At 50.6% G+C, this 20,512-nt stretch overlaps 2 protein-coding genes across 3 annotated transcripts; both read left to right on the top strand.

Moving 5' to 3' along the window:
- The first annotated feature begins 645 nt into the window (after positions 1–645).
- DEPDC1 (DEP domain containing 1) lies at positions 646–11,194 on the top strand. Of its 2 annotated transcripts, none has more exons than XM_059478175.1 (11): positions 646–737; positions 1,467–1,732; positions 2,884–3,028; positions 3,702–3,820; positions 4,224–4,354; positions 4,801–4,848; positions 5,523–5,663; positions 7,441–7,613; positions 8,253–8,429; positions 8,634–8,819; positions 10,473–11,194. In XM_059478175.1, the coding sequence occupies exons 1-11, from the start codon at positions 684–686 to the stop codon at positions 10,611–10,613; spliced, it is 1,581 nt and encodes a 526-aa protein (XP_059334158.1). In that variant the 5' UTR covers positions 646–683; the 3' UTR covers positions 10,614–11,194. The 2 variants fall into 2 exon arrangements, with proteins under 2 accessions (XP_059334158.1, XP_059334159.1); XM_059478176.1 differs by lacking the exon at positions 10,473–11,194 and adding an exon at positions 9,618–10,421.
- Positions 11,195–14,052: 2,858 nt separating this feature from the next.
- RPE65 (retinoid isomerohydrolase RPE65) lies at positions 14,053–20,490 on the top strand. The gene is made up of 13 exons (XM_059478312.1): positions 14,053–14,123; positions 14,444–14,594; positions 14,925–15,032; positions 15,124–15,265; positions 15,802–15,949; positions 16,214–16,295; positions 16,488–16,620; positions 16,738–16,877; positions 17,713–17,842; positions 18,694–18,808; positions 18,913–19,007; positions 19,098–19,209; positions 19,671–20,490. The coding sequence occupies exons 3-13, from the start codon at positions 14,956–14,958 to the stop codon at positions 19,820–19,822; spliced, it is 1,326 nt and encodes a 441-aa protein (XP_059334295.1). The 5' UTR covers positions 14,053–14,123; positions 14,444–14,594; positions 14,925–14,955; the 3' UTR covers positions 19,823–20,490.
- The last annotated feature ends 22 nt before the right edge of the window (positions 20,491–20,512 follow it).

Raw genomic sequence — 20,512 nt, 5'->3', positions numbered from 1 at the left:
TATTGCCGTGTGCACGTGCTCTTTGTGTTCAAAATCAGAGGATGGAGTGACCCTGGAGCTGTTGGGATTTTCCTGTGGGAAGGCAGGAGGGGAATGGAGCTGAGGGGAGAGAGGGAATGGAGCTGAGGGGAGGCTGGAGCTGAGGGGAGAGAGGGAATGGAGCTGAGGGGAGGCTGGAGCTGAGGCAGGACCATTCTGTACTGGCCACAGCCAGAATAACCTTCATTGCACAGAGAGATTAAATCCTGACTAAACCCAAGTGAAGGTGTTCCCACCCAGCCCTCCTCATCCCACAGCACCCCAGACTGGGCTGGGTTGGAATGGACCTCAGAGCCCAGCCAGTGCCACCCCTACACCTCAGGAGCAGCTGTGACCTGCGGCGGGGCCAGCTGTCCCAGCACGTTAATGACTGTTAGGTAACGAACTCGGCTCCATGAATTTCTGTAATTACTGTTAATCACAGCAGGGTAATTAACGCCGGTGAAAGTGCTCGGGTCGGGATCCGAACCCGCGGCCTCAGCGTCCCCTCTGCCCGGCCCGCCCAGTGGCGTCACGCGCCGCGTGCGTCTGCCTTGGCCAATCAGCGGCCGCCGGCGGATTCGAACGGCGGGGCGGCGGCGGCGGCCGTTGTGCGCGCGGCGGGGCCGGCAGGGGGCGCTGCGCTCCCCGCCTGAGGGGCCGCCATGGCCGTGCCGGGACCGGGACCCGGACCGGGGCCGTACCGCGCCACGAGGCTGGTGAGCACCGAGCGGGGCTGGGCGGAACCGGGCCGGGCGGGAGCCGGGGGCGCGGCTGCTGCGGGGGGAGCGGGGCGCCCGTGGCACCCGTGCGAGCGCCGCGGGGCGGGAGGCGGCTCTGCCCCTCGGGCCTGCTGTCACGACAGAGGGGCGCTTGGGGATACGCCCTGCCAGCTGCCGCGACACCTGGGTGCCCTGGGACCCCCTGCCTGCTGTCGTGACGGGGCTCAGGGACCCTCCCCGCTCGCTGTCGCGACACGTGGCTGCCTGGCGCCTTCTGCCCCGGCTCCGTTTTCTCGGTGTGCGGGTGCGCGGGGCCGCCACACGGGGGCGCCCTGAGACATCCCATAGGACGGTGTGAGGGTGCCGTGGCACCCCCTGCGCTCTGTCGCGATATTGGCTGCTCAGGGACACTCTGTAGGACGATATGTGGGTGCCCTGGCACCCCCTGCGCTCTGTCGCGACATTGGCTGCGCAGGGACACCCCGTGCCACGATATGTGGGTGCCGTGGCACCCCCCTGCTCTCTGTGGCCATGTGGGTACCCTGGCATCCCCCTGCGCTCTGTCGCGATATTGGGTGCGCACGGACATCCCTACCCTCGCGACATGGGGGTACCCGGAGACCTCCCCCGCCCCGCCCTCTGTCACATAAAGTTGACGCCCCGCTGTCGCGACATGCCGTTGTCGGCGGTGGCTGCAAGCGGCGGTGCCGCTCGGTGTCCCCGCAGTGGAACGAGGTGACGCGCTGCTTCCGGGCCGGGATGCCCGTGCGGCGGCACCGGCAGCGGCTCCGCTCGCACGGCAGCTGCTTCACGGCGGCCGAGGCCGCGGACTGGCTGCACCAGGTGCTCCGCAGCAACAGCAGCTTCGGGCCCGACGTCACCCGGCAGCAGACGGTGCAGCTCCTGCGGAAATTCCTCAAAAACCACGTCATCGAGGACATCAAGGGCCGCTGGGGCGCTGAGAACCTGGAGGACAACGGTGCCCTGTACAGGTACTGAGTCAGAGTTATCCCCCGGTCTCGCAGGTTGTGTGACAAACGCCAATCGCGTGTTTTTAAAGTTTTAAAAGTTTAATAGTAATAAAATGGTTATAAAAATAGTAATACAATCAGAGTAATGATAATTTGGATTAGGCCAGTATGAGACAATAGAGACAAAGAGTTACAGACAGTCCGGGTACCTTTTCTGGGTAGCAAGAGCCCGAAAAAGGACCCACGTTAGCAGAGGATTAACCCTTAAAAACAACAGCATGTTGCATATTCATACCTCTCATACATGATGCATAAATTCCATTCAAACACAGGATTCTGTCTGGTCATCATCAACTTCCTCCTCTGAATCCTGACAGCGCCTTTGAGGCAGAAAAAGTTTGTTTCTCCTGATAAGGGAGCAATAAATTCTCTTTCTCTGAAAGATTCAGGTGTCCTGTGGCTGCTACCTCAGTGCTAGTCCTCTCTTTAAAAAAGTATCCCACGTAGCATAGTTTCTATATTAACATTATGTTGTCACCTAAAACTACATTTACCACACTACTTAAGAGAATTAATCCAGCATAACTTTCTAACACAACACATATAACATTCATTTTAATATTTGGAAAAAGCCAATCATAAAATACATTTTTCACAATTTAAAATGCTTAGATTTGCAAAAAGAGCTTTGTTTGGGTTAAACATCCTAGGTAACAAGTTAATTATCAGCACAGTTTTTCTCCTCTGAGTGTTTTGCTTCCCTCCTGTGTGTGTCCCTGCTTTTGTCCATCCGAGGTTTTTGCTGGAATACACACTGCACTCCAGTGCTTTGGAGTGAAGCCAGGGTGTTTTGTAGGAGCTGCCTGCTGGGTTTGCTTCTCTTGGGCCTTTTACACAAAGCCTGAGTGGGAAGCAGAGCCAAGCAGCTCTGAAATCAAAGGTATTAATGGCCCCCACTTCTCACGTTCTGGGCTCAGGCTGTGCCAACACCTTCAGCTGGACTTTGGCATCAGGGAAAACAGCCTAAAGCTAATTTATCATATGATAAACTTACAAAAATATTTCCTAACAGAGTCACACCGCTATGGACTCAGAGGTTTTGTTTTGTCAAGTCATTTATTTGATTACAGATCAGTTCTGAATGTATTTAACATCTCTCCCATTCATTACAGATTCCCTCCGACCTCTCCAGTCAAACCTCTACCAAGCCCACCAAGGGAGAACTTGGAAAACTTCTCTGGAGACAAAGGAAAACTTTTTAAACTGCCCAGCTCATCTAAAAGGGGTTTGAAGAAACAGGAGTTCCTGCAGTCTGTGGTAATAACTTCTGTTCCTCACAGCAGTGCAGTTGGCTTGCATTGTCTTTAGTCTTTAAAATTTAGTGACACTGCTCTATTGTGGCATCTCCCCTAAGAAAGAATAGTTTAGACTTAAGGAATTTGGAAATATTAAGAAACAAATTTATATGAGAGGGATTTTTATTTTGTTTTGGATTTTCTTTGTTTTGTTTCAGTGCAGAATTATCCCTGCTAAGGATTTTAAAGTACTGGGAGGGTTGAAAGGTGAAGTCCTAGAAATGATCTGCACAGTATGGCCTTGTTGAAATTTAATTTATTGCTGGGGGACAACTAAAAGGCACAAATAATTTAATTGGTCATCTTTTAGTGTGGCTCTTGATTCAGCTGAGATTGGCATGCATAAATTCTGAATTTAGGTTCCAGTCCTAAAGGAGAATAATTCACATATTAATACATCTGAATTTGAGGTGTTTTAAGCTTTTAAATTGCTGATTTTTTGATTGATCAGGAGTTTTTCCCCATTTCTTTTTAGTTGTGTGCTCCATTTCAGTGCTGAGGCTCCAGGTTACCACCTGGCTCATGTGGAATTTAATGTTCCACAGAATGCCCTGTGCTTCTAATTCCAATTTTCTGTAATTTTTAATTGCCTTAAGAAGCTCATTTATCTTACAGTACAAACCACTCATTTTCAGGAAAACTTAGCAAGACCAAAAGCTGATGTAGCAGAAGAAAAGAAGGAAGGCACACAGCAAAGGAGGGAAATAACACAGGAATATGTGCAAGAAACATGGAGAAATATCATCCAGATACAGTGAGTGAGGAATTACACACAGCACCTTCTCCTTCAGTGGGAAATGGCCCAAGCAAGCTTTCACCATTTGTTTTTAATTGTTAAAACTATGTTTAAAATTTAATTTGAATTTTTGAAGGGTTTAATTTTTTTCCTGTTGTTTACACAGGTTTTCTAATCTGTTTATTAACTTTGGGTTGCTGCATTTAAGGAATTTGTGATTAGAGGCTGAAATCTATTTTAAACACCTCAGGTGCTCTTCCTTCTGACTGTTGCTGTTTGTCCCAGGGAAAAGTGTCCCCAGTTGTCCTCCTGGAAGTGAGAAGTTACCAAACAGCACCTTAGCTCACCCAGAGTTTTGGAATAGTATGGAAAGAACATGTTTTCCTTCATCCCTTGCAAATCTTGCTCTCTTCCTCCCCAGTCTGCAGACCATTTTGGGACTGCCCTCGCTGGAGGAGGTTCTGCAGCCAGCCCAGATCATCCCTGAGTTTGTCATGTACAACATGAGCAACACCAGCAAACACGGCGTGGTCATCCTGCAGGACAAAGCAGGTGACATTTATTTCCCTAGATTTGCTTAAAAATTATTTGTTTATAAATAATAATTCATCTGTTTCACAGTCTGCTGTTTCCACTTTTTCCCCAGCCACAGCACAGCTCAGGGACCTTCAATCCCATCCCACCCCTGCCATGGCAGGGACACCTTCCCCTGTGCCAGGCTGCTCCAGCCTGGCCCTGCGCACTGCCAGGGATCCAGGGGCAGCCAAAATTCCATCCCAGCCAAAAATTCCTTCCCAATATCCCATCTAACCCTGCCCGCCTTCAGCTTGAAATTACTCCCCTTTATCCTCTCAAAATTACATGTGGAGCAGTATTTAAAATCAGTTTTAGATTTAATCTTTCATGCTTTATGTGTTATTTAATATGTGTGAGCCATTATTAGTTGTTAATTATTTGGGCTCATGTCTAAATGATGCTTTTATCTGTTTGGATTTCAGAAGACCTCCCTCACTGGGTGCTGTCAGCCATGAAGTGCTTGGCCTACTGTAAGTCACTGAAGAGCTTTCAAGTTCCAGAAACCTCTTTTGAGAGTTGGAAGGGAAATATTTGTGTGTGTGAAATCAGCTGTGACGTTTCAGTTCAGAAACCTGTGGGTGGTTTCCTCTAATGCAATTTTTCAGGAGTGAAAGGGACTTTGCTTTTCCAGTCCTTGGCTTTTAGCTGGACCAAAACATTTCCTACACTTCATATTAAACTGGGGAGATCCATTTTCTTTGCTTTGTAAACAATCAACTCTAAATTAATTAGATGAGTGCCTCTCAAATGAGACCAGAGATAATGAGCTTTTTTATCCACGTGCTGAGCTTCCTTTTGCTCAGGGAGCTTGAACTGGGAGAAGTGGGATCACTGTGCTTTGGAAATGAAGGCACACACTAAGGGTGGGTGATAATTTTGCTGAGGAACCTATGAAGACCACAGATTAATTTTTCTTTATTTATTTTCTTGGTGTGGAATAGAACTGAGCACAGCTCTCTAGTGGCTGCCTGGAATCTCTTACACTGCTTTTGCTTGCAATTTGTGCCAAATACAATATTTGTGGATTACTGATAGGATTCTTTGCTTGTGGAAGAAGAATAAATTTAGGCTGATCTTCAGAAGTTTCTTTTCTAGTGGTACTGTGGATTTTTGGTGTGAATTTCCTCTCTTCCCCTCTTTTCAGGGCCCAGGAACAAGGACATGAGCCAGGACACCTACAGTGGCTTTGAGCGGGACGTGTTCAGAACAGTTGCTGATTATTTTCTCAGTCTTCCTGAGCCATTGCTTACTTTTGAATACTACGAGCTCTTTGTTAATATCTTAGGTATGTGTGAGTTTAGAAACAGTCAGGGAAGCTCTTGAGTTCAGATCAGCTGGGGACAAATGTGATTCAAAGCAGAGCTCGGCCTCCTGATGTGTGTGGGAGCTCCGGTCTGAGGAGGATCATCACTGCTCCGTTCTGTATTAGTGTTAGTTAAAATGTACTTCTGCCTCATGATTTCCCATTTAAATTGCTGTTTCAGCTCACATTCTAAATATTCAATAACAAGAACTTCAGAAGGTGTGCTTGTTCTGCCTGCTCCTCACTATTGCAGTGTTACCTGTCTTTGTTCTTGCATGTTGGATGCAATGGCCTTGTTAAATTGCTTTGGAACTGAGCTAAAGTCTTCTTAATTAATATCTTAATTAATATCTTGACTTTGTTGTCTGTCTGCCCAGTTAGCAGCTCTCTGAACTGGTTCATTTTCACACCACTTGCACCTTTAACATCTCTTTCATTCCCTGATAGTTTTGTGTGGCTACATCCAAATTCCTGATCTGGGCAGTGGAAATCGTTCTGTCCAAGAGGAGAAATGTGACCCTCAGCCTTCAAAACCTCCTCACTTGAACTCTTTCAAGTCCACTGAGTGTCTTCTCCTAAGCCTGCTCCTCAAAGAGTCTGACAAGAAGGAGAAAGGAGAAGCTTCCAGGAGGTTTTCCTCAGAGGAGCTGAGAGCCCAGAGCCGGCACGGAAAGAAATGGCAGCAGCACAAACTGCCACGGCAGCAAGGGAGTGCTGGGAGCCTGATAGGAGGGAGCTGCCAGAATCTTGCAGGACCCAGGAATGCCCAAGAGCCACCTGGAGCATTTAGGACAAGGTGTTACTCCTTGGAGAGAATTGGAGCTGCTGCTTCAAGTGTGTGTGATAAAGGAGGACGTGCCCCCCTCAGGGCAGGTGTGAGCACCAGCACGAGGAGCGGAGAGCTGCTGGAGGAGCACAGAGGGCCCTCGGTGCTGGAGCTGGGCTGGGGCAGCTCAAGCCCAGCCCAGGGCCTCGGGAGAGTGCCTGGCCCGTGTCCCTGGGCCCAGGAGCTGTGGGGTGGCAGCCAGGGGCCACCCCTGAGCCTGCTGGGCAGGAGGAGCTCCAGGAGCTGCAGTGCCATCAACAGGCCCAGCGCTGAGATCACAGTGCAGCCCCGGGGGCAGGGCACAGCCATCAGCGTCCAAAGGAGACTCTGCAGGAGCAGCACCGAGCTGGCAGCACGCTCTGCCCCCCCCTCCCCTTGTGTGCTGCCTGGCACAAGTAAGGGCTCCCTGCAGCACGCTGTACTGCCTTGTGCTGTGGCCTCACTAACCCCTGCTTCCCTCACCTCTGCCACTCTGCTAGGATAGGCACAGAGCATGCATCTGTGGGGTTTTAAAGGAAATCTGCTGGCATTATTGTTTAAGCTGCTGTAGCTCTGCTAACTGTGTGTAGTAACTTTGGAGTAGGAGCTCCATGTGTCAGTGATTGGCCTTTCTGCTCAGGTTGAGTGATGGGGACAGGGAATCTGCACACACCTGCCTGTTGGAGATGTCTTTTTCTGTTCTGTAAATCTGTATTTTCTGGGAATAATTAGTGTCACTCCTTAATTGTATTGTGGTCCTAACTGCACCATAATGGAGGAAGTTGAAGATGACCACACAAACAAAGGCCTGTACATTCTCTTCTGTGTTACAGCTGATTTATCTGAAACATAAATAATCACACTGAAAAATAGGAAATCTGTGATACTGAGGTAGAAACATGCTGGAAGCTGGTTCAGATCTTAATGCCAGCTGTCTTTGTGGTTGACTTGTAGATCTGCTGCAGCCTCACCTGGAGAGGATTGCAGTGGAGGCCCTGCAGATCTGCTGCCTGCTGCTGCCCCCGCCGAGGCGCAGGAAGCTGCAGCTGCTGCTCAGGATGATGAACAGGATCAGTGGCAACGTCGACATGCCACGGCTGCACGATGCCATGGGCACCAGGTCCCTGGTAAGGGCAGGAAAACTCTTCTTAGAGGAATGCAGAGATTCCTCAGCCTGATTTCTCACCCTGCTGCTCTTTGGAATCCCAAACTGGTTTGGGTTGGGAGGGACCTTAAAGCCCATCTCATTCCAGTTTAATCCTGGTGTGCATTAGGTTGGCTCTGCAGGTTTTAATCACCCCGCTTGTCTCCTCCAATTGAGGATTTAGGCTTGGGTTAGAAGTAGGAAGAAATTCTTTATTCAGAGGGTGGGCAGGCCCTGGCACAGGTGCCCAGAGCAGCTGTGGCTGCCCCTGGATCCCTGGCAGTGCCCAAGGCCAGGCTGGACAGGGCTGGGAACACCTGGGGCAGTGGGAGCTGTCCCTGCTCCAACCCACACCGTTCCAGGAACCTATTCTACAGTCCTGTGGAGATGTTCAGTTTTCTATAGGTTAAGCCTTTCTCTGCTACCACCTTTTACAATATGTATTTTTAACTGAAAGTGCTGTTCAATTCCAAAGAAATGACTTTAATTCAGCTGATGACTCTTCCTCCTTGTGTGACCCTACTTGGAAGTTGGTACTGGGGGATTTGAGCCACTGTGGAGTGGAGAGGAGGGAAATCATCCCCCCAGCTTTCTCCACTGCAGCTGTGCTGAACTCTTCCAGCTGATCCAGACGTTCTCCCGCTGTGTCCTGCGCTGTGCAGAGGAGGAGGACCTGGATGAGCTGCTCTCCACACGCCTGCTGTCCTTCCTGATGGACCATCAGCAGGAAATACTCCAGGTCCCAGCTTACCTGCAGGTTGCTGTGCAGGATCACCTCGAGTACATGAAGAAGGCTCAGGTTGGTGCCGTGAGAGCAGTGCAGATTTATTTGTTAATTGCTTCTTCTGAAGTTGGGAAAATGCAAATAACCCCAGGACATTTTGAATGTGTAGATATTAATTACAATGTTTTGCAGCTTGTGAGTGGGTGTGGGTGTTTATTAGGTACTTACTCCAACAGTACAGAATCAGTTGAGTGCATGCAGAGCCCTTTTTTCTTCCAGTGCAAACAGGAAAAAGAAGAAATTTGTGCCATCTTGCCAACGTATTCCTACTGCAAACAAATCACTCCTCAGGAGTTTGAAGAACAAAAGGTCTCTACCTCACAGGCTGCAGTGGCAGAGCTCCTGGAGAACATCATCAAGGATAAAAACCTCTCTGTGAAGGAGAAGAAGAAAAAGTTGAAACAGGTGAGGTTATTTCATTTGCTTGTGCAGTGCCTTTGTGAGGGATGGGCCCAGAGCCTGGGGCAGGAGAGGAGCAGAATGTGCTGAGAAATGTTTGTGCTCAAGAGCTGTGAGTGCTTCATGTGCTCTGCTTGGGATTTTAAAGATGGTTTTTAATGCTGCATCCTCTGGAGCCAGGCTGGGACACCTGGGGGTGCTCCCCTGGAGAGGAGAAGGATCCAGGGAGAGCCCAGAGCCCCTGGCAGGGCCTGGAGGGGCTCCAGGAGAGCTGCAGAGGGGCTGGGGACAGGGATGGAGGGACAGGACACAGGGAATGGCTCCCACTGCCAGAGGGCAGGGATGGGTGGGACATTGGGAATTGGGAATTGTTCCCTCGGAGGGTGGGCAGGCCCTGGCACAGGCTGCCCACCCTGGATCCCTGGCAGTGCCCAAGGCCAGGCTGGACACTGGGGCTGGAGCAGCCTGGCACAGTGGGAGGTGTCCCTGCCATGGCAGGGGTGGAACAGGATGGGATTTAAGGTCCCTTCCAATCCAAACCACTCCATAATAATGCAGCCTTTGACTGGCAGCAGTGTTCAAACAATGGTGTAAAACCAGGACAAATGGTTCCTGATGGAACTGCAGCCTGGATTCCTGTGCTGCACTGGCCATCCAAGTCACCATTAACAGGCCAGAGGTGGGGTTAAATTCAGTAGGGGTTAAAAGCAATGATTTTTGGCTTTAAGAGACCAAACTCTCTCTGTTGAGAATCCTGAAACATTCTTTTGGTGGCCTTGGCTTTGTGTTTTGTAACATTTACAGTGCTCAAGATTATCTTGCACTTCTCTCGCCTACCAACAACTTGCCTAATAGTAAGGCTAAAGCACAGCAGTTCTGGCAGGATTTAATCCTGGAGGGTTTTTCTTTCTTTTGGCAAGTCTTCCTGCCCAATGGAATAGTTTTGTACTTGTCCTGGAATCTCCTAAACGAGTCTTGTGACTCCCCTTTGAACAAGCAGCTTTTGAGGACAGCCTCACTTGGCTTTGGTGCCCCTCCTGCAGCTCTGACTTCATGTGTGTTGTGGAAACGTTGTGGGCCTCTAAAAGTGACTCTGGTTTGGTTCATCAAAACTTCTGAATCTAAAGACGAATGGTGAATTATAGTTGATAAATGGTCCCAGTACTGGAGGTGCCTCAGCAGTGCCAGCACAGGGATGGGCACTGCCCTGGGCCTGCTGGACACATTCTGCTTGATGGGAAATGTTGGGAATTCATGGGAAGAGCCAAATTCATGGGAAGAGCCAAATTGATGGCACTTTCTAGAGAGTAAGTTCCCAATTGCGTCAACACCAGAAGTTACAAAGGTGGTTTGGATCCATCCGTGGGAAGGTTTGGCTCATGTCCAGATGTATTTACATTTTTTCATCCCTCCCTGAGGCCTTGCAAGGGAAACAGGCACAGTGTCCAAATCACTGCTCTGGTTCCAGGTGCTTTCATTTCCATGGAATCAGTGGTAAGCTTTCCTGGGAGAAGCCTTGGCTCCCTGTTGGGTAAGAGAGTTTATCCAAGGCGTTCCTGGAAGGCAGCTCTGCAGGCACAGAGTGTGCTGTGGCACAGCTGGAGCTGTCGTGGGATTTCCTCTGGGGTTTTCTCATCCTGGCTGCTGTGTGTGCTGCAGTTCCAGAAGGAATACCCCCAGATCTACGGGAGCAGGTTCCCAAGGACGGAGTCGGAAGCGCAGCTCCTGGAGAACAAACCCACCCTCAAGCAGCCCATGCTGAGCCTCAGGAAACCCAAATTCCGCAGCCTCAGGTACTGATTTCACCCTCCTGAGCCACCTCTCCCTGCCTGAAGTCTGAGGGATTCACCAAAGGAATTGCTGCAGGAGTTTGGTGCTGGCTGTGCTGTGGAAGGGGGAAATGTTTACATGGACACTGTGCTGGAAGGTGCCAAAATACCTTTTTTGGTGCAGATACTTTGGAATAACTTCTAAAAGAAAAATATTTATCTGTTTACAAATTATTACAATATATCGGAGTAGGAAAATGTAAAAATACACATAAAGCTGTTGTTAACCAAAAATTTATATATTTTTTAATGGGAAACTAATGATGTGCCTCTTGTTATAACCTTTAAATGTCTGTCAGGAATTTGTGCCATTTATTGTAGTTTTTACATGTGTGTTGTGACTAAGTGCCTTTTCTATTCTCAAAAATGTTTGTCTTTAAACAAAGGAGCTTCTATGAGTTCAGAACCAGGAGAGCCAGTTCACCATAAATAAATTATTATCTCACTCCATAAATGCTTCTGTTCACACTCCATAAATGCTTCTGTTCATATCATCTGTAAAACCCTCATCAGCTTTTTGATATTTATTTATATTAAAAGACTTGAAGTGTATTTCTGCATTTTCATGGAAAATTCATTTTGGATCTGTTAGTGAGATTCTCAAAATAGGAGTGATGGATGATCCATGAAGTGAGAACAGAATATACTAATTTTCCCTATTTTTCCCAGAGGTAGGGATTTGCTTAATAATTATGATAAGATAAAGGTTCCCCCACAGGAGTTGAAATCTGCAGGAATATTTTTGGGAAAGTATAATTAATAATAATTAATCTACTGCCTGGCTCTGAGATCCCAGACTGGTTTAGGTTGGGAGGGACCTTAAATCCCACCCTGCCATGGCAGGGACACCTCCCACTGTCCCAGCCCCGGTGTCCAGCCTGGCCTTGGGCACTGCCAGGGATGCAGGGGCAGGCACAGCAAATCTGGGCACCTGTGCCAGGGCCTGCCCACCCTCACAGCCAGGATTCCTTGGTACATCTGTGATCCTGAGCCTGTCAGTTCTCTCCCCAAAAAATACCATTTTTCTCCTTTTTTGGGAAAGGTTTTGTAAAAGAGAAACCTGAATTAGCCTCATTTTACCCTGTATTAATGATGCCTTATGTCCTGAGGGTAACTTTGTGCTTTCAGGGCAGGGGGCAGCTGTTCCTGTCCTGGAACATCTGTAACCAGCCTCCAGCACTCAGCACCTGCCTGGACTTGCTTCCAGTGCTTCCTACCCCATGCCATGTTGCATAAATGCTTTGTTTATGTAGTGTTCCAGTTAAGTAACTTATTGGGTGAGAAGCTCACATTTCCAGGATTTGGCTTTCAAAGGCCTGCCCTCATTACTCCCAGTTCTTGATCCAGGTTATTTAATGTTCCCTTCTAAGGTTTTGACAGACCTTAGCCAAAATGGGAATAAAAAGAGAAATTATAATTATGGTTCTTCAATGGAAAGGGTTAATGGGAGGCCTTAATCACGATCTCAGTGCAGTATCCTGGTTTTTCTGTGAGAAGCCTTAAATGAGCCCTTGTCCAAGTGGAAACGCTGCCTTGAAAGGGAACAAGCAAAACCCCAGGGAGATAGGCAACCGTCACGTGTTGGTTGTGGCAGCAAATGGAGCAGGGGATGTTTAATGTCACTTTCTGTCCCTTCATCCCAGTTTGGGTCCCTGGAGCTGTTTCTATATGGAAGCAGCACCTGAATGTATGTGGTGATAAAACACCTTCATCCTCTGTCTCTGAGGGGACAGCAGGAAACAGAGACCTTGTTAATCTTTGAAATTGCTCTTTACAGCGCTGTTGTTTTTGTAAATGTTTTCATAACTATTTTAATAAATGAATTAAAAACCAAACCATTCTTACAAGAGGTGGTTCCTAATGATGAGTCTGGAGGAGACTGAGGGACACCTCCAGGGGCTGAGGGACAGCTCCAATCTCCGCTCCCTGTGACAGGACCCAGGGAATGGCTGCAGCTGGGCCAGGGGAGGTTTAGGTTGGATTTTGGGAAGGTTCCTCATCCAGAGGGTGCTGGCACTGCCCAGGCTCCCCAGGGAATGGGCACGGCCCCGAGGCTGCCAGAGCAGCTCCAGGAGGGCTCAGACAGCGCTCGGATGGGATTGTTGGGGTGTCTGTGCAGGGCCAGGATCGCTGACCCCTGTGGGTCCCTCCAGCTCGGGGGATTCCTCGATGTTTGCCTCTGGCACTCTCCTCCCCTGGTGTCTCTGGTGTCACACACTCCTGGGAGGCTCTGGAGGAGCCGGGATGGTCCCTGCAGAGCCGGGTGCCGCTGCCAGCGCCCGGCACGGCTCCAGCGCTCCGTCCCACTCCTCCCTGGGCTTTTCTTCTTTGTAATCACTTCTGCTTGGGAAGAATTTAGGTCTCAGGAAAACAGTGAAAGCCCCTTTTTGTGTGAACAGCAGGACAAAAGCTCCCAAAGCCCGGGGAGGATTTTGGTGCTGAAAGCCGGCTCTGTTCCCGGGGTGCTCTCATTGGTGGGGGCTGTTTTGGGATGGGGCTGCCCTGGGCAGGGCTCAGCACCCCATAAATACCCAGCACAGCTCTGGCTCCCTGCTTGGCTCCAGAGGCTCAGGCCCTTCATCAGGGAGGATGTACAGCCAGTGAGTATCCCTGAGGCTCCTCTCTGTGGGAGCACATCCCACGTGGAGCATTGGCTGGGGCTGGGGGCACCGGGGTTTGGAGGGGAGGAGAGGTGGGGAGGTCTCAATGTCTCCATCTCACAGCCCATGCCAAGGTGTGGTCCTGGTCTGGGGGAACAGGCTCACCTCCAGGTTCCAGAGGATTGACCAGAATTTAGAGCAGTATAATAGAATCCTGGAATGGTTTGGGTTGGAATTGACCTTAAAGCCCATCCAGTGCCACCCCTGCCATGGGCAGAGCCACCTTCCACTGTTCCAGGTGCTCCAAGCCCTGTCCAGCCTGGCCTTGGCACTGCCAGGGATCCAGGGGCAGCCACAGCAAATCTGGGCGGAGTTCACCAGCCTGTGCCTGGTGTGTCTTCATGGGCTTTGCAGCACATAGAATTGGAACCCAACAAATAATTCTTTGCTTCAAAAAAAAAAAAGGCAAAAAAGAAAAAGGAAAAAAATTTAAAAAGGCTTTTTCAAGAGCTGAGAGATACAAGCTGGATTTTGCTTTTCTGGTGATTTGGGTGTCCTGGTTTGTTGGGCTGCAGTATGGGGTGTCCCCTCGGTGTCCCTGTCCCTCTTCACACTTGGGACAGTTCTCAGCAGCTGTTTGGAACCTCAGAGCCTTTCCCCATGGAAAGGTGCTTCTCCTTCCTTCCTCCCCCAAGTTCTTTGCAAGCCATGGATCATCCAGTGCAGAAAGATCCATCCCTCCCTGGGGGGGCTCCCAGCTGTGCCCCAACTCCGGGCTCACCAGCTGTGCCCTTCCAGGGTGGAGCATCCTGCTGGAGGCTACAAGAAGCTCTTTGAGACAGTGGAGGAGCTGTCCTCTCCAGTGACTGCCCACGTCACAGGTTGGTCTGGGGCCTCATCTCCTCCTGCTGCCCTTTGCTCCCGCAGCTCTGGGGCTGCCAGGGCTTTACACGGCTGGATGTGAAGGAGCTCACAGGGCTGGTGATTTGGGGTAGAGAAAGGTCAGATTGGGTGGGGAGCTCTTTAGACAATACTGAATGTCTTGGTCCACAGCAGGTGTGAAGAAATCAGAGCTTGAAAAGGTCATTTGTGTTTAAACACTAAGCTTAATTAGAAAATGAAGTTTTGATTTTCTCACTGTCACAATGAAAATTCCTTGGTCTGATTTGCTGTGCCCATCCCAACGCTGGGTCTCCCACAGGCAGGATTCCCACCTGGCTGCGAGGAAGCCTCCTGAGATGTGGTCCTGGCTTGTTTGAGGTGGGCTCAGAGCCCTTCTACCATCTCTTTGATGGCCAGGCACTGCTGCACAAGTTTGACTTCAAGGAGGGGCATGTCACCTACCACCGAAGGTACGAGCCAGTTTTCCAAGCAAAAGGAATAAATAAGGAAGCATTTGCTTGTGTGAAATGCTGGGAACAGGCTGTGTCTGTGGGAGATCCTGGTTATTTCGAGTCCATGTGGTTATTGGAAGAGCTCTAGCAGTGATATCATTAACCCAGCTCCAGATGCAATCTGAGGTTGTGGAGAGCTCCAGATGCAATGAGAGGTTGTGGAGAGCTCCAGATGCAATGAGAGGTTGTGCCAGAGCTCTCCTGGGGTTCATCAAAGGAATGTCTGTATTTATTGCACAGCCTGGTGTCCCAGTGTCCCGTGTAACAGAGTTTCCCTCCTGGCCCCAGGTTTGTCCGGACCGACGCCTACGTGCGAGCCATGACGGAGAAGAGGATCGTGATAACGGAGTTTGGCACCTACGCCTACCCAGACCCCTGCAAGAACATCTTCTCCAGGTCCCTCGGGTGGTGCACACACTGCTGGGATGTCCCATGGAGTTTCTGCTTCCCAGGAGCCCCTGACTGCCTGTTGGTTTTCTCTGCTCAGGTTTTTCTCCTACTTCAAAGGGGTGGAGGTGACGGATAATGCCCTGGTGAATGTCTACCCTGTGGGTGAGGATTACTATGCCTGCACTGAGACCAACTTCATCACCAGGATTAACCCAGACACCCTGGAGACCATCAAGCAGGTGGGTCTTTGTCCTGGGAGTCACAGAATGGGTTGGGTTGGCAGGGATCTTAAAGCCCATCCAGTGCCATCCCTGCCATGGGCAGGGACACCTCCCACTGTCCCCAAGTGTCCAGCCTGGCCTTGGGCACTGCCAGGGATCCAGGGGCACCCTCAGCTGCTCTGGGCACCTGTGCCAGGGCCTGCCCACCCTCACAGACATTCTTCCCAATATCCACCTAACTCTGCCCTCCTGTCCCTCCATGCCTTGTCCCCAGTTCCTCTCCAGCTCTCCTGGAGCCCCTTTAGGCACTGGGAGGGTCCCCCCTGAGCCTTCTCCTCTCCAGGTGAGCACCCCAGCTCTCCCATGGCAGAGGGGCTCCAGCCCCTGCAGCATCTTCAAGTTGTGGTTGGAGTTTGCAAATCAGAGCTCAGTTGCAGACTTTGAGAGGAATTTCCCACATGCAGAGCAAGGATATATTGACTCCCAACACCTTGCAGATCTTGTGCCTTCCCACCTGACTTCTCACTCCTGACTCTGTCCCTGCTGTTCTCCAGGTGGATCTCTGTAAATATGTGTCTGTCAATGGGGCAACAGCTCATCCCCACATTGAGAATGATGGCACCGTTTACAACATTGGCAATTGCTTTGGGAAAAACTTTGCCCTGGCCTACAACATCATCCGGATTCCTCCTCTGCAGGCAGGTCAGTCAAGGCCTCCTCGGAGCCAGCTGGGAAACTTTTCCCTTATGAATCATTTCTTTGTAATTTAAATGAACTTTGTTATCCAGTTAAGTTTTTTCTAAGCTCCTTTAATTTTTATTTTTTTAATGTTGTATTTAAGTCATTTCCAGGTGGCTTCTAAATGATGAATTTTGTGTTAAAGGCAGGAATTTGCTGGGTAGAGGCTGTAAGTGCAGCCCACATGTTGGGTGAGACCTCCATAACCTCTCACCTGTCCCATTCCAGACAAGGAAGACCCCATGAACAAGTCGGAGGTGGTGGTGCAGTTCCCCTGCAGTGACAGGTTCAAGCCCTCCTATGTCCACAGGTAACATTCCATGGGGTCAGCAGGTCAGCTGCAACCAGGGACTAGTTTTCACATGTATTCAGCAATGAAAATTAGGTGATTAACCAAAATAAATTTTGAGCGATGATCCATGTGTTTAAGATAAGCAGCTCCATGGTTTTTGTCCAAAGTGACCCCAGTGAGCCTGATGTGCTCCCCTGCCTTTCCCCACAGCTTTGGGCTGACCCCAAACTACATCGTGTTTGTGGAGACACCAGTGAAAATCAACCTGCTCAAGTTCCTCTCCTCCTGGAGCCTCTGGGGAGCCAACTACATGGACTGCTTCGAGTCCAACGAGACCATGGGGGTAAGCGTGGGCTCATCCCAAACTGGGCTGGACGGGGCAGCCAGACCTGGCTTGGGGCGTCCCTTGGCTTCACCTTCGTTTCCCTGAGCCCACGCCCAGCTGCTGTGTGCTTTGCAGGTGTGGCTTCACGTGGCAGAGAAGAAGAAAGGCAGGCTCCTCAACCTCAAATACCGCACCTCGGCCTTCAACCTCTTCCACCACATCAACACCTACGAGGACAACGGGTTCCTGATCGTGGACCTGTGCACCTGGAAGGGGTGAGGCCAAGGCTCCCTGGGCACCACCACTGCCCCTTGCACCACACCCCCCCCTCCCTGCCCTGGCACATCCTTGCTGAGGCGTCCGGCACTTCCACCAACCCATTGAACATCTAACACGTGGTGACATGTAGACTACACAGCACTGAGCTCTCCAGAGGTGCAGGGAGCCTGCTTGACACTCATTTTCCAGGAAAAAAAAATTTCATCTGTTATTTACTTTTATCTTTAAGAAATGTTAGTGATTGGTGAAGGGTTGATGCTATTCTGGCTCCTGGGGCTGCAATGATCAGGGTGTGTGTGAGGCTTGAATGCTGCTCTTCATGTAAACACAGAAATGTGGCACTGAAATGATGAAGCTCAACCCTGTGTTGGCTGCATACCCAGGATACCCTGAGCTGAGCTGATCCTGGCACAGAATCATAGAATTCCAGACTGCTTTGGGTTGGAAGGGACCATAAACTCATCTTGTTCCACCCCCTGGCATGAGCAAGGTTGCTCCAAGCCCCTTCCTGTGCCTGTGCTGAACACCAGCAGTTGCTGGGTTTTTGTGACAGGGGCTGTGGTGCACACACAGCTCAGCTCTGCTGAGGAGCTGGACTGGGGCTTCTGTCACTCTGTTTTTCCCCATGCAGTGTCCAAGGCCAGGTTGGACAGGGCTTGGAGCACTCTGGGACAGTGGAAGGTCTCCCTGCCCATGGCAGGGGATGGGACGAGATAAACATTAAGAACCCTCCAACCCAAACCATTCTAGGCTTCTATGAATTTTTGGCAAAAACCACCTACACTTCCCCCACACCTGCAAAGGCCAGCTGTGTTTGTCTGTTTGGTGCAGGTTTGAGTTTGTCTACAACTACCTGTACCTGGCCAACCTTCGGGCCAACTGGGACGAGGTGAAGCGGCAGGCGGAGAAGGCGCCGCAGCCCGAGGCCCGCAGATACGTCCTGCCCCTGAGCATCGACAAGGTACTGCAGGCTGCTCCTCTCCCTGCCAGGCTCCTGCCCCACTTGCTTCAAATTCAACCTTTTCATCAAGAGAGAAAACCTGAAGTATGGGCCTTCAGAGAAACTTTGTATTTTCTTTAGCTGACCAATGTTTTTCTAGTTTATTTTATATGGCTGCCAAGAGAGGCTGTGGCTGCTCCATCCCCTGGAAGTGTCCAAGGCTGGGCTGGATGGAGCTCTGAGTAACTGGTCTAGTGGAAGGTGTCCCTGCCCATGGTGAGGAAAATGAGCTGAGCTTTATGGTCCCTTCCAACCCAAACTCTTTGATGACTCCACGTGTTACTATTCATGGCAGAGCCTGTGGGGCAGCAGTTAATACCGGATCTGCTCAAAGCACAGAAGGGAGCAGCCACAGCCCAAGCACGTGTGGTTAAATCCTCCAGCCCTCGGTGTGAGGTCCCTGGAGCTGCCAGCCTGGCACAGACAGAGCTCTCTGGCTGGCAGCTGCTGGGTTCCTTTCCATGACCCTGCTCGTGGTGGCTGCTGGGTGGGCCAAGGGCTGCAGGGGACCGGTCAGCAGAGCCTCTCACGGAGCTCACTGGGCTGTGGATCAAGTGAGAAGTGCAAGCCCACGTGGCAGTGCTTAATGAAGCCCCTGAATGCCCCCAGCAGGGAGGGAAGCTGTGTTTAGGCTGAGGATCAGGACAGTTCTTGCAGCACTGCCAAGCACAGAGGAGCAGTCGCCTCCTGCCACTCCTGAGGCTCTGCCACACATCACCGCCTTCCCTGTTCAGTGCTGTTTGCTACAGCTCTGTGCAAATAATCCACAACTTTTCTCCAATCCCTTGGGTATTTATTTCTCTTTGTCACAGGCTGACACAGGGAAGAACCTGGTCACCCTGCCCTACACGACGGCCACGGCGACGCTGCGCAGTGACGAGACCATCTGGCTGGAGCCAGAGGTGATTTTCTCGGGGCCACGGCACGGTACGATGCCAGCCCGGCTCCCCCAGGCCACAGCAGCCACGTGCTGCCTGCACGCCGTGTCCCCCTAACCCTCAGCATTTATGCACATTTACTTCTCCTTGTAGCCTTTGAGTTCCCCCAGATCAACTACAGGAAGTACGGAGGGAAGCCGTACACGTACACCTACGGGCTGGGGCTGAACCACTTTGTCCCAGACAGGGTAAATGTCAGCCAATGGGGGATGCCGTCGATTTGGGGACAACAAGGAGCATTTCTGAGCTCTGTGGTTGTGTGCTGTCCCCACCTTTAGCTGTGCAAGCTGAATGTGAAAACCAAGGAGACCTGGGTGTGGCAGGAGCCAGATGCTTACCCGTCAGAGCCAATCTTCGTTTCCCACCCGGATGCGCTGGAGGAAGATGATGGTAATGCTGGGGGTGGTGGGATTGGGATTGGGATTGGGATTGGGATTGGGATTGGGATTGGGATTGGGAAGGGCTGTGCCAGGCTGGCTGCAGGGCTGAGATGGGACTGGTATGAACACTGGTGGGAAATTTCTGAGGAAACACGGGAAAACTAAAACTATAGTAATAAAATTTTTGGGTTGGGAAGGACATTAAAACTCATCCCGTTCCACCCCCTGCCATGGGCATGGACACATTCCACTGTCCCAGGTTGCTCCAAGCCTTGAACCTGGCCTTGGGCAGTTGCAGGGGCAGCCACAGCTTCCCTGGGCAGCGTGTGCCGTGTCCCTGTCCCTCAGCATGGATGACTCTCCCGGGATTTCTGGTGCCCTGAGTGCCAGGGCTGCTCTCGCCTTGCCCAGCCGGGGTCAGACACAGCCCACACCCACCTGGGCCACACCCAGCGTGTTCTCACCTTGCAGGGGTGGTGCTGAGCATCGTGATCAGCCCGGGGGCGGGGCCCAAGCCCGCCTTCCTCCTCATCCTCAACGCCAAAGACATGAGCGAGGTGGCCAGGGCCGAGGTGGAGGTGAACATTCCTGTGACATTCCATGGGCTCTTCAAGAGAGCGTGAGCACAAACAGCTTCTTCCAGCTCCCAAAGGTGCAGCCTCCGTTTACAGGTGACCCAAACTCCTTCCACAGCCCTTTGCGTTTGTGGGGCTGCTTAACTCAGATCAAGCAGTTCAGTCTTGTCAATGATTCTTCAAAATGGTTAATCAGGTATTTTTTTAAATGCACCCTTTGGTACCATTTCCAGTTAAACCACAAGTTGGGGGTGGTGGAGAGGTTCTGTTTATGCAAAATTAAACTTTGTAGCTGCAGCAGAGCAAAAGAAGCTGAAAGAGCAGAGAGTAACCTCAACACTTTTACATGTGGTAACATAGTGTACAACTGGCTGTGCTCTGTTACATGGTTGAGAATTTTTAGCCTAAACTGAACGATTCTGGATTGAAACACCATCCTGGTCATTGCTGTGGTACCCTCAGAGCAATCCCAGTGCAGTTTTCCACAGCTGCTTTGGGAATCCCAAGAGGGTGGCAGGCAGAGTTTTGTTCTTCACCCAGGCTGCAAACTGCACACCTTCCCTTGTGTGTTTGCTCCTTTCCCTTTCTTTTGTTCAAGTGTCCTTGATTTCTGGATTTCATGTAAAAACATGGACATGAAAAAATCAAGCAATTGTTACCCCTTGGGCTGACTTTGCTTCCTTAGAGTGCTACAGATGTTTAGCTTAATCCTTCCTTCTCCCAAAATAAACTTTCTGC

This window comes from Ammospiza nelsoni, chromosome 9, assembly GCF_027579445.1.
Source record: "Ammospiza nelsoni isolate bAmmNel1 chromosome 9, bAmmNel1.pri, whole genome shotgun sequence".
NCBI classification, from domain to species: Eukaryota; Metazoa; Chordata; class Aves; order Passeriformes; family Passerellidae; genus Ammospiza; species Ammospiza nelsoni.
The sequence above is the reverse complement of the archived record's forward strand: the minus strand, read 5'-3'. Positions and strand labels throughout refer to the sequence as shown.